General features: G+C 35.2%; 1 protein-coding gene across 1 annotated transcript; it reads right to left on the bottom strand.

The window, feature by feature from the left end:
* Nucleotides 1-4,972: 4,972 nt before the first annotated feature.
* LOC111392394 (uncharacterized protein At5g41620-like) lies at nt 4,973-9,243 on the bottom strand. The gene is made up of 3 exons (XM_023017732.1): nt 8,589-9,243; nt 7,792-7,917; nt 4,973-6,667 (listed from the first exon to the last, which is right to left on the bottom strand). Exons 1-3 carry the CDS (start codon nt 8,994-8,996, stop codon nt 5,177-5,179), a joined length of 2,025 nt encoding a protein of 674 aa, XP_022873500.1. The 5' UTR covers nt 8,997-9,243; the 3' UTR covers nt 4,973-5,176.
* Nucleotides 9,244-14,141: the final 4,898 nt, after the last annotated feature.

Here is a 14,141-nt window from a genome sequence, read left to right as displayed (position 1 = left end):
ATATCTCAATTTACGTGAAAAATGGGTCTCTACGTAACAAAAGTGATAGAAGTATCACTCTTATACTCCACCTATATAGGGTCTTAATAGATAGATGATTACAACATTTAATCACCTCTATTCTCGTGATCCATATGTCACTTTGCACATCCCGTGCATATCACCAAAACACCCTCTGACATCTATACTCCACATTACCAAGAAAATACTGTACACTTACTGCTAATGTATCTCAACCCATTATGGTAAATCAACACCTTTGGCGGCTACAAAGGTTATGGCTAAATTTAAATCGACCCACGTACCACAAGGTTACTCCAACACCAACTCTTAAAAAATCCACAAAGGATTTATCCTACAAAGAGAAAGATGAAGGTGATACTAACTAAGAGAATAGAAAAAAGTGTTTATTACTTCACTACACTCGCAAAAGAAACCCACGAAGAAAAAGATAACCCACACATGGATGTTACATATAATCTCACAAATCACACAGGCTTACAAGGATAAAAGAGAAAATCGCTACCTCTCTTTCTTTTCACTACCATGCTGCCTCACACCACTCATAAAGCAAAAGGAATACACCATAGATCTCAACCTACAATGTGTGCAAACACATTACACAAAGTAATGAAATCACTCTCAATTCATGCAATTACACACATCAAACAGAGTGAAAGTGTAACATATAATTATGTAACAGAATTAAGCAATCACACACATGCAGAATAGATTACAAACAGATGCTCATACAGTAACTAGGTTTACTCTTAATAAACCTGACCCGGGTCATAACTAGAACCAATGGCAACATTCATATCACTTCTCTCCTTATATTTCCTTCTTATTATCTTTTATAGAACAATCTCTTTAAACATGTCCAAAATTACAACAGTTAAAACACCTTTTACTTTTTGCTATTACTTTAGACATACATTTGCCATCAACAATTTTATAAAAACTCTTCGTTTTGCCAAATTGAAAAATCACATTTTCTCCTTAAAAAAAACCAACTCAAAAATGTGTTGCTATTTTACCAAAAATGCACAAAACATAAAAAAATGAAACCAACAACGACCACAAGCAAAGTACCGATACAATTCACATTAAATAATCAAATAAACTTTCCTAAAGTCACGTTCAATTCTAACAGTGAAGAAACAATTGACAACAAATTCACAAAGAATTTAGGATAAATAACAAACAAATAATTCCTAGGTTTAAAAACAAACAATAGTTACCTCATACGATAACCCCAAATCTAATGTCACCCCACAAGATAACTTCTAATGCGAAAGGTAAATGACTATCATTCATAATAATCTTAACTGCAATAATAAAAAGTAAAAAATACGATACCAAGCAGACCATGTCTGTGGGTCCATAGACTAGGAGAGATACGAATTCAATACTTTGGTGTTACCATTATTTGCCCTAAAGCTTCCAGCAACTGCGGTAACCAATCAACGAACTCAGCACCCAAATGTCGAAGGACAAAATAGTTCAAATTTCACAACATTGCTTCAAATAGAGAATAGACACCACTGTAGTGTCCATCTCAATGTCGGGAGAAAACTGCCTGAAGACCACTTTGTCGAAGGATGCTCCACACGTCCTCATGCACGTCTACAGGCATTGCATGGGCTTTATGCACCGACAACACACACGCCATGATGGTACCTCCAACCGATCAGTCGTTTGGCCAAAAAACACAGAAATAGGTCCAATGGTCTTGAAGAAAATCTGGACAACTTCTCATCTATTTTCTACTTGTTTTCCAGCTTCGTTTTAGACCATTTCAAACCATTTTTCACCAAAAAAAAATCATAGATTTCTCATCATCATGTACTCTAATACCAGTTTTTGCATGGAAGTTTCAAGAAATCTTGAATCCGAGCTTAGTTTACTCATCAATCGAACATCAACTGAGAATTGCTTGACCTATAACTATTCCACTTGGTTGCCACAAGTTTTCTTACCCACAAAGGTGCACCTGGTGATGGTGATTTGCAAGTCACAAAGGAAAGGAACAAATGGAGAATAATCTAATCTCAAAGTCACAAAGAGAAAAAATCAAGCAGCCACTTTTCCTTGGAAACACACACTTGGCCACTGGAAGAAAAAATGAGGATTATATGCATTTAGGTTACATCACCAATTTGGGCCTCTAACAAAGGGGCAAATTTTAGGATAAATGGCCAACCATAAAGACCACAAATAAATAAGCTTATACATATTACCATCCAACAATTCAACCACAACATGGGTCATTCAAAAGTATTGAGTGACGAGCAATATTAACTTAGTGGAAATTACATAAAACCCTAGCATTAAAATCATGAATTCTAAAATCAGGGGGAAAGTTTAATATTTCAAAAATCAAAAATTTTATTTTAATTAATATTTTTACTCACAAAAAACCCTAATTTTCTCTCTCACATTTCTCCCTTCTCCTTCAACCCCGTCGCCTCCTCTCTCTCTCTCAACCCGTCCCTGGTAAACGTCCAATGGCATTTGTAAGATTAGCGTCATCGGTAATGACCATCTCAAAAGCATCGCCTATTGCCAGATGCGGAGCCGCTACAATACCCTTGTCCCCTCCACGCATCCAAGTCGCGTTGCAACATCAGCATTGTGCCATCACCAACGATGTCAATCTCAAACGCACTGCCTATAGCCAGACACAGAGCCTATTGCTGCAATAGGTGTCGAAACCACTACCTTCCTCTCTCCGGCACCAGAACCAACAGAGGCGTCGCTGCCATGGCTCATAGTGACAACAACACTGCATGGTTGCACGACTTGCAGCGACGTCCCCACTGGGTTTTCTCGTGTAGTGACAATTGTTGGTGTTGTGGTGGTGGTGGGGTGCTACTGTGATGATGCACGGTGGTGGTGTTGTGCACGGTGGTAGTGCGGATTTTTATTTTTTTTGTTCAATTTTTGGATGACGATTTTATTGAGTTTTGGGTATTTTTTGTTGGTGATTGATGGTTTTGTGAACGTTGCGGTGGTAGTGGCGATTCAGTGGTGGGTTGTGGTGGTGTTGTTACAGGTGGTGATGGTGGTAGCACAAGCATTGGGTGACATTTCGATGGTGGCATAGGCATTGCGATGGTAATGGCAATTCGGTGGTTGGGCGATTTCTTTTTTTAATTTTTTTGGTGACGATTTTGTTGTTGTTTGGGCGACGGTTGTGATTTTGTGTGGTCTGGTGGTGCTAATAATGATAGTGATGATGATTGTGGTGGTTGTGAGATCGGATTGGATGCTTGTGACCAATTATTTGGCTCATTGTGACTAATAATTGTTAGTTTGTAATATGTGACCTAAAAATTGTGACTGTGATGTGACCAAAAAATTAATCATGACCAGTTAATCTAATAATTTGTAATAAATAAATGAGTTGTAACCGATAAAAGTTTTGATTCTGTGACAGTGTGATTCGTGATTGAAAAATAATATTTGACCTATAAAATTTTTGATTTGTGACTGAGAAATAAGTTGTGACCAACAATTTGATAAGTTGTGATTGAAAATTAATTTGTGACTAAATAATTTTCTAATTTGGGACCGATGAACAAACTATGACCTACAAATTTTTTGAATTGTGATCGTAAAATAATACGTGACATAAAATTTCTGATTTGTGACAAAAAAATAATAAATGACTAATTAAATTGTTCATTTGTGACCATATTTTATATATCTATGACCTAAATATATTTAATTAATAAAATAAATAATTAATTAAATCATACAAAAATCTTAATAAAAATCTAATCTCTGAAATTTGAAACTTGTTTTCTTGATTTTGAAATGTGTATACTTAAACTCTTACTTATGAAATTTTCACATTAACTTAATTAAGCTACTTTTTAGTGACCTCAATTATTTTTTGGTCAAGCCATCACTAAAGTATCGATATAAAATTATCCAACATCATTTTAATATAATTGTTCGAGACTTATTGGGTATCAAAACCCAACAAACACAAAGAATTGAACGTTGAAACTGCATCAAGAAATCGTTTTTCAATCTGCGAAGTGAGGACAGAAACATTCTTCCATGCTAATATATATCTTCATCTTCATGTTCAGCAGGCAGGTTTTACACAGCCCCATTTGCAAATAGCAGCAAAAGTCCAGTCTGTATACTGATGTTGAGCTTCTTTCTTTTCTTTTCATTCATTCATTCTTTCTTTAGTTTGATGATCCCAGTTTTTTCCCTTTATTATATGCATTGTTCAAACTAGGAAAATACTTCTACCATTGCTGGCCAAACTAATTTAAGCATTTTGAATTTTTCACCAATGAAGGCGCATGATGATTATTCACTGTGTAGAGAGGAAGGAGCTGCTTTGCTTCCAAAGGGATAAAAAAGTGACACTTATTTTTTTTTTTTTTAAACTCGGAAACAACAATGATGCAAAGTACCACATTTACAGGACAGGTAATTTAAGAGGAAATTTTGCTTTTCATGACATGTCCTGCGAGGTGAACTCAACAAACTGAATAATATTAAGGAAGAAAGAAAATAAAAATCTCGTTCATTGGTGTAGTGTTTTCCAAATACTTCATTTATGTTTTTTCTTGTTTTACGTATTTTTCAGGTCCATTACTTTACACCCTATGCACAGCAGTGATAGATCTAGATGAATAAACAATCTCAATCATAGAAGGGAGCCCAAAGGAAACAGAGGCCTCCTTTGTTTTCTCAATGTCTTCACAGTATTAGGTCATGGCAAAGCATTCAAAGTTGGAAGACTGGAATTTGTGTTCCAAGTACTTCATGCCTACAGCTCGTCAGATGAATTCAACTTAACTCTTTCACCATTAATACATCTCGATAGTCAATGTCAACTATCCGCAAACATGTAATCTACTCTTCTAGTTATAAGCTGAAATATAATTGGATAAGCAGCATCAGACTCAAAAAATTAAGGATACTACATGAAGATGGAATAGTTTCACTTTGAAAAATTATTTTATTGTTCGACTAGCCAAGAACGGTGCAGTAGATATATTGAATTGCCTCCCAAATTAGAGTATGAAGAAAATATCATATACCGATAGAGTAGCATTCAGGTTTGGACTTAACCTGGGATAATATTCACAAAGAAACAATATCTCAAGATGACAGGACATACATGGGATTTTCATTTCAACTGAGCAAATCATTCAACTCTAGAAGGAATAATTGAAGCTTTCAGGCGTGATCGTGATCGTTGACCCCTTGTCCTTGCCTCAAGTAGCTTTGCCTTTAAAGTGTGCTCCTTGGAGTCTGGAGGCAGTTTTGAAGATGACTCGGAAATGTCAAGATCATGAGATGGTAGTGTTGCCGTCCATTGGCGTACCGGACTAGCACGACTCCTCCAAATGGAAGCCTGACCAGTATCATTATCAGGTTGCAATTTCCCACTTTCTGACAACAAATAGTGATTTCTGATTAAATTGTCAATCATGTAGTTTGAATTCAATTCAGTTTCTCCTTCATATTTATTCTTTCTCCAAGAACTACTCTCTTCTGCTGCCTCACGTTTTCCAGACTTCTGCGAGATGCTTATTTCAACAGGATTGCCTTGTCTGGTCTTTATCGGCTCAGCATCTTCAACCTGGTCTGACATTGCTCGAGCCATCCGTTCTTCAAACTTCACTTGCAAACTGGATGGACTTGGACCTTTTGTCCTTTCAGATGACCCAATTTTTTTCTTTGCCGGCTTGTCCTTCAACGTTTCATCATATTCATTTTCTAGGGATTTTAGGTTAGATTCACTTGGTTTTGCTAGCTCAAAGCAGTTTGAATCACTACCTGCAGAGTCATCTTCATCATCCTCATCTTGAGGAGCGCTAACAGCCGCATTAAGAGGAATGGATTCCAGAGAATTTCTACGGATAGTGGGATCCCTTTGACCCAGATTACCATTAGTCTTGTTACCACTTCTTGCACGAAGAAAAGCCTCTATTTCCGCGCTCATTTTCTCCACAGTTAACTTCTTTTCCCCTGATGCACTGTCAGGTTCTAGCTTCATCTGCATCCGTTCATCAAGCCACGATTCAGAAACGTGAAGAATTAAACGATCTTGATCAGCTCTTTCTGCCCAGTCCTTGTCATATTTTTGTCTCACACTGTGCAATTCTTGTTCATAATCTCTTATTCCCAATGCAAACTCATCGCATAGATCTTCCAATAACTTACTTGATTTCCTTTCTTTCTCCAGTTCTTTGGAAGTGATATCAAGAGTTGTTTTCACCTCAGAAAGTTCCCGAGCTAACTTTCTGTGCAGACTCTCTGAACGCTTTCTCAACCTCCGTTCATTTTCCAGTTCCTCCCTCAGAGAAAGAATAGCGGCATTGATTCGATCCTGCTCCTTGTTCTTCCTAATGATAGTATCCTCTTTAATCTGCTTCATCAAATCATCCATTTCTAGTCGTTCAGTTTGCTGCTCTCGGACCAACTCTTTAATCCGAGAACGAGCATGATCTAGCTCCTTTTTTAATGCCCTGACAATTGACATATTGGACACGTGCTGTTCTTCCAGGGTCCATATACGATTCAAAACTTTTAACAGTTCTGTAGATGTTTTTAAACTCTGACTTGTCTCCCCGATCCTTCCCTTCAAATCTATGGAGCTCGTAGGGGTAACAGCAGGATTGTAAGGTGTGATCTGCAATGGAAATTATCGATAAAAACTGATATTAAAATGAGATTAGCAAAAGAAGAATGGTCCGAAGAGAAATTAAAGATGGAGTCTTGTTCCGAAGACTTTTACGAGAAGATGTGAAACCATGACGAGAAAAAGATTATCAGAAACCTTATCGTCCCTGTCTCATTTTCTTTTGATTTTTTTTCTTTTTCTTATTATAGTACATCATCAGACATAGGCAAGTAGAGCCTAAAGAACTGTGAATGAGTTCCATTTAAAAATCTTAGTTAGATTTAAATGATATTGTACATGGAAAATAAAAGAGAGGGACTATAGTACAATAATCATGCAAATGATGAAAAATCAGAATGAAAATGTAACTGAAAGAATTTCTAGGTGTTTACGTCCCAATTGAGACTTGTAATGGATGGAGGAACCCTGTATCCTATAAAGATTGTTTAGTAAATTTCAACAAGGAGATAATGACATGAGGTAGCACATATTTTTGAACTAATGATCATTAAAACCTCCGCAATCAAAATACAGAATTAATGACATAAAAACAAAACATCAACACCGTACATTGAAACATACTATATGAGAATTTTTCAGATGTTACATCAGTTGCTCCTACAAGATTGACTGATTAAATATATACTGTTAAACCAAAAACAATTTCTCTGTTTTTAAAAATCTTTTCGCTTGTGTATGTTGAGGGCAAATGAAGTTACAAGACCAACTAGGATATATATGGCCTAATGTAGCTTAAGATACATGAATGCACAATGAACAAGTAAGAGATGCCTAAGAAAATCAAGACAACAATTTTTGCAGAAGATGGACAAATGAGATCACAGAAGAAACTTTTAGGAAATTATTTCTTAAAAAATAGATTAATGGGGAAATTATATGTGGGTGGCAGATATTTTGTACGGAATTGCAGAAAAGTTTGCAGTGTAATGCTAAACGAACTTACATGCATATTCTAAGCTATTCGGCAAAGTCAAGGTTCATGTTACGACCAATTCCATCAATGAAGTTAGGAGCTTGCCGGTCAAAAACGTAGTATAGCATACACGATTACACAAGCAATCCCATCAACTAAGATGAGAAAAAACAAGAAAATTCTTAAGGCCGATAATTACCTCCATTGAACTACCATAACTTGCCGGTGAAACAGGTTGTATAGCACGATGACTCCTTTCAATTGATCGATGATGTTGCATCAGTGATGCAGCGACTTGCCTCCTCAAACTGCTAGCACTTCCTGGCTGTCATCAGTTGTAAAGAGAAAACATGAGTGAAAATTCACTTATCATTTATATTATCTGATGAATCCTCATAGACACGGGACAAGATACGAAGTTAAACAACAATTGCACGCCTCTAGCTGCACCCTCTATGCAATCCCAAGTTACAATATTCAAGCTTATTACAGTTAACCCAAATTCAGTTGAAATTCATGCTATAATGAATTATTCAAATCCAGAAATCCATTTGTAAAAGCTGACAGCTTATCAGGAGAAAAGAAACAAATAACGAATCCAATAAGCAGAAGTAAAAGATTAACACAAACAGATGTTATGAAGCTTATTATGTCCTTGAGATCAAACTAAGTACAAAAAGTATATACTGAAAACAACAAATAAATTAATAGAAAAATATTTACAAATATTGTAATTCAGATCAACGAGAACCAGTAATTGAATTGCACAATACATGACCATCGAAATAATCAAATTGTCTTTTTCTAAAAAAAAATAATATTAAATAATCTAGAACCCAGAAAAAGATCACTAAAAATAACAAAACTTTGATCAAAACTACTCATCTAAAACACACTCAAATATTAAAATTAGCATCTTTTTCTTTTTTTAAAGCAAGAATCCTTTTAACTTTATGAAAGATAAAAAAAAATAAAAAGGAATTTTTTGATCTTTACCAGGTCAGGTGAACAAGGTGAAGGATCAGGTGGTTCAAGACTGCCTTTATCCTTGTAAGGCTGGTGGTGGAGGCGGCGGAGGCGCGGAGGTGGAACACTAACACCATGGTGCATTTTAGAAAGTGGCAGCTTGTAGTGCTGCAATTCCCAAAGAGTAGCAGCAAGTTTTCTTGAAGAAACACAAGGAAGAGTAAAAGAGGTGTTCTTAAAAGTGCTATCTTGCACTTGAGCTCCACCAGTATGTGGAGGAGCAGCCTGTATTTGGAGTTGAAATTCTAATTGTTTTAGTCTCCAATAGGGTACCACTGGGGTGGTGTGTCCCCCTCTTTTACTCAATTTTCTCAACTTTTCCCCTAATTTTTCTTCCTTTTCTGCTGGCCCTTGCACACTTTTTTCTGCCCTTTTCATCTCTCTCTCCTCTCTCTAGACAACAAAAAATTGTTTCTTTTTTTCTCTTTTCCACTTACTTGCCATTCCCATCTAGCTCTTGTTGATTTTTGGTTTTCCAGTCCATTCTTGACTTATTTTTCTACTTTCTTACCTTTTTTCGATGAATACGGGTTCGGTCACAGTGTTCTTTCCAGTTTAGACTCTGGACTCATGGTTTTGAAAAGAAATGAGTGGTTGGCCGAAACTGAATCATTCCTGAGGGGCCTATTCTGTATTAGCAGTGAACATTCTACTTTCCTTGTTTGTATGCCATCTATTTACCATGGCTTGGTTAAAAATTCCTTAGACAAACCCAAAATGTAATGTTTTTATTGGGACGGTGCTAGCTAGAACTCAATCACTTGCTATCGTTCTCTTATGAGTGTGCGTGTTCAAATTAGAAGCGTGACAGATTTTTGGGTATCGTATTTTGTTATTTCCAATGGCATAACTAAATAGTTTAGAGTTTAAAGAACATTCATTATTTTCCATGTCTATAGGAACTATAGCTCATTTTTTCTTTTTAAATCACTTTTGAGAAAGGTGGAGATGTTAAGAGAAAGATATTGGAACAGAAAACACCTAGATGTTAGTTACTATTGACTCGAAGGGATTGTAGTGAATGAGATTAATGACATGATACGAAGTAATGAAAATCGCAACGATAAACAATATTTAAAAGTGAAGAAATTAACAAAGAGGGTTAATTGCAAAGGCACGACTTTTATTAATCGACAATATGGAGAGAAATACAAGAACTCAGCAATTCTTAGCTGAACAAAACTAAAAGAGAAGACCACTGGTTATAGCTACATGGCATAGCATAAAGATTGATATAATGTGGCATAATGAAATAATATATTTCCATAAAAATCACGTAAAATATAAGTAAACAAATTTTCCCACATGAAAATAAGGAAAAAATTTATTTCCAAAAAATTTTTACCCTAATTTGGGTCACAAACCCAACAATCTTCACTTTAACTCAAATTCTGATGCAACAAATGAAACTCAAAGATTTCAAATTCATCTGCATCGAAATAACCAATCTCGTCAACACAATAACTAAAACTCTCCAAACCAAACCGTTGTTCTCTACAAGGCATCCATAAACGACACCTGAACCCAAATCCTGGGTTCCCAAAATTTCACTGAGGAATTATTGTTAACCAAACAGGGTCGAAGAATATCTTATAGCAGAAATCATACCACATGTTGGATCAGAAAGGCCCCTTACTAGAACTGCTACCTCCAACATCTCCAAAAGCATCACAAACATTATTCAGTGTATCAACTGAAATTGATGGCAAAGCGGAATCACCAACGCTCTCCCTAGCAATATTCTTAACCAACTCAGAGCTTACCACGAGAGCCTATACCAAACTATATATCTACCACGGTATTGAACTTGTCCAAATATCTCTTAACTGGTTCTGCGTTCACCTGCAAGATGTACGACTGAGACATTCTCCGTCCCTCAAGTACAACCCGAATACCCATTCGGACTTTCAAAATTCCACCTTCACCAGAGAATTTATATCCTTTTACATCCAAAGTACTAATTGAAATGAGATTTCTTTTCAGGTCTACAACATGTTGAACCTGATCAATTGTTCTGATTGTCCCATCCCACAACCTTAATCTGACTCGACGATTCCTTCAATACGGTAAGACCGGTTGTTTCCCATCACAACTCCACCTTGCTTGACAGCCTCATATATCTAAAAAAATTTTGATTGGAACATATGATGTGAACATGCTGAATCGAGAATTCACTCCTCGTCAAGCCTAGATTTCATATCAGATACCACGGTTAACATCACATCTCCGCTATCTGAAAAATCTTCAACCACATTTGTTTTGTCTGAAGTCAAAGGTTGCCTCCACGATTTGCAGCTAAATCACCTTTAGCCTGCAACTTATTACAATCCTTCTGAATATGTCTCCTACGTCTACAGTAGAAGCAAAACAAATTGTTGTTATTCTTCGATCAACGCTTTCGCCAATCACCATGAGATACAAGAGCTTCCTCATCCTCTATGTAACTCCAACCAAATGCTTCAACTTCTCCTTTGAGTGCAAAGTATCATAGACGTCGTCTATAGTCAATGTATCCCGACTATATAAAATAATGTCTTGAAACAATGCATAAGAGTTAGATAGCGAACATAACAGGATCAAAGCAAGATCCTCTTCATCGTACTTAATCTCCAACGTCTTCAAATCTGCGATAATTTCCTTGAACACGGCAATATGGTCTTCCAATGACCATGCTTTCGCCATGCGATGAGAATACAGCTTCAGCTTTAGAGCCAATTTACTAGTAAGATTCTTGGTCATAAATAACTGCTCCATTTTCAACCACAAAGCAGCTGTTGTTTTCTCCTTCAAGACATCCTGCAGAATATTGTTGGATAAACGAAGATGAATTAACAACAAAGCCTTTCGATTTCTCCGTTATTTCTCTTTCGTTGTCCAATTAGCTAGCATTTTCTCAAAACCCAGCAACACATAATCCAAATCCAACGACGCCGAAATAGCTCTCATTTTTACTTGCCACAAAGAAAACCTTTATTGTGATCCAATTGCGGAATATCACACTTCAAAGCAGTCATTTCTTAAAAACCTCAGCAAATCCACAACAAAACCAATCTCTGATACCACTTTTTGGACCCGAAGGGATTGTAGTGAATAAAATTAATGACGCGATACAAAGTAATGAAGATTGCAACGAAAAACAAGATTTAAAAGTGAAGAAATTAACAAAGAGATTGGTGCATGACATAGCATAAAGATGGGATTAATGTGGAATAAGGAAATAATATATTTCTATAAAAATCAGGTGAAATATATAAGGAAACAAATTTTCCCACATAAAAATAAGGAAACAATTTATTTAAAAAAAATAATATCCTAATTTGGGTCACAAACCCAACAGTTACTCATGTCAAGTGTGCTCAAAAGATTCAAAAATTTTGGTGACTTCTCTAGAACAAGCATACACGACATTTATAATTTTCATTGATTAAAAATTTATCGTCTTCCCAATTTTTAGGTTGTATACATTCATAATACATGAGAAGACATCCCAAACTTCCCTGCTTTCTCAGAAAATGTTTGCAAAACGAGGGGAAAAAATGTAGATCTCTACGAGCAACACTTGCAATTTCTACTAGTATAATTTTATCTGTGATTTGTTAATGACAATCTTGTGCATGTTTGACACTTCAGCTGCTTCGAGTTCACTTCCAAAATCATTTTCGAGCAACATTCTAAATATGTTATTAATTAAATCTGTGAAATAAGACCTCGATAAATAGATGCCAAAATGTCTAATATATTATTGTAGAGTGGATAAAATTTTAGCTATTTTCATTTTCTAATGTTATCAAATAAATTGTGAGTGTCGAATACTTCTTTATGATATAAATTTTGATATTAACATTGTCAATTTAACGTTATAAGATTTACATTAAATTTCGAAATATATTATAACTTCAAATTAGTTACTTGACTTCATGGGTGATTTATTGAAAGAAATTTAAAAAAAAAATAAAAAAATAGAAGTTTGAAGTTAAATAAATAAAGAAAAATCCGAAAATCGTGTCTCCAGTAAAGCCCATTGGACTAACAGGTCGGGCCTTCAAGACTGACGAGGAATAATCCTACCTTGATAATTGGGTCTAAGTTGGGCCTCAGGCCCAATAAGTACTTTCGTAAACATTATCATTCTCCAGTTCTAGAAGATACCGTCGTAGTCGGAGTATCATTCGCTAGAACTTTTTAGAATTGAGAACTCTGAGTCGATGACTTCAAATTAATTTGATCTCGAGAAGTAGAATTTTATTTAAATTAAATTTTACAACATTATATAAAAATAGCTTAGCTCCTGTTTGGGCTCCATTAAAATGTGTTCTTAGGGAAAATGTATTTTGAAACAGTGATTTTTTTAAAAATGTGTGGTTAAAAAAGAAGAAAAAATTATGAAATTACGTGTAATATTATTTTATTGAAAAATGTGGTTAGAAAGAGAAAAATATATTTTGGATAAAATAGATCCCAATATTCATTATAATTGTAAATTTAACACGAAGAAATACCATCGAAGACTATATTTAATATTGTTTTTAAAAAACAAAAACAAAGAAACAATGCGTGTAGTATTGATTAATAGAAAGAAGAAATAGGCGAAGACTTAATGCGTAGAAGTCCTTATCATAGCCAAGTTGCTTATTAGAAATTAAGTGATTTCGAAGTAAGACAATTGACTAACCCAATTTCAATTTATGTATATAATAGTGTACACATTGATGACATGAAAGAGACAGAAATAGAAAGATATGACGGAAAGAAAAAAAATATATCGATTATTATAATCTCTTTCTTTTTCATGTCACCTATCTGTATATCATTTATGTACACAATGATATACAACTACTCTTTCTTTTAATATTGTTTAATTTTTCTTCTTAATTCACGGATGAGATGTAAGTGTATAGAAATTGAACGATCTATTTGGCATATAACATCTATAATGCCCCGATCCCTAGTGGACCGGAACGCTACTTACTTTATTTAACTTAACCGGTGGTTTAGTAACAAGTGTATACGTCTTAGTAGAAGCTTACATCTTTGGATAATAATTTAAATAACAATACTTCAAATACTTTAAACAAAAACACTGAATTATTTTTCAAAACAAACAAATGTAATTTATTTGAAAAAAAACATAACTTGTTCTCGCTTTCTGCGTTATTCAAAACTTTAAAAAAATAACATTGAAAAATATTTTATAAAAATAAATCCAAATCACTTATTCACCGGATTTTCATGGACTCGTTGCATCACTCTCCATCTTCCTCTCCATCCATGCCCGATGTAGAATTCCTTCAATCTGTAGAGATGGGATTAAACCTGTTTCGCGCGTGTTAATTCGCTAACAATTAAAGAGGATCAGACGATTGTGTAAGGGACGAAACCTCTTGAGACAAAGTCCCAAAAAGGGGTGTTCCTTTTATTGGCGATGAACTTTACAATTGGAAACGGAAAACAACGTGTCTTCAAGGGGCGCAAGCACACGAGTTACAGAAAATGAAGTGTTTAAGTCTAAAAGCTAAAGAAATG

This window comes from Olea europaea, unplaced genomic scaffold, assembly GCF_002742605.1.
Source record: "Olea europaea var. sylvestris unplaced genomic scaffold, O_europaea_v1 scaffold927, whole genome shotgun sequence".
NCBI classification, from domain to species: Eukaryota; Viridiplantae; Streptophyta; class Magnoliopsida; order Lamiales; family Oleaceae; genus Olea; species Olea europaea.
Note: the sequence above shows the minus strand (reverse complement) of the source record. Positions and strands in the feature narration are given on the sequence as shown.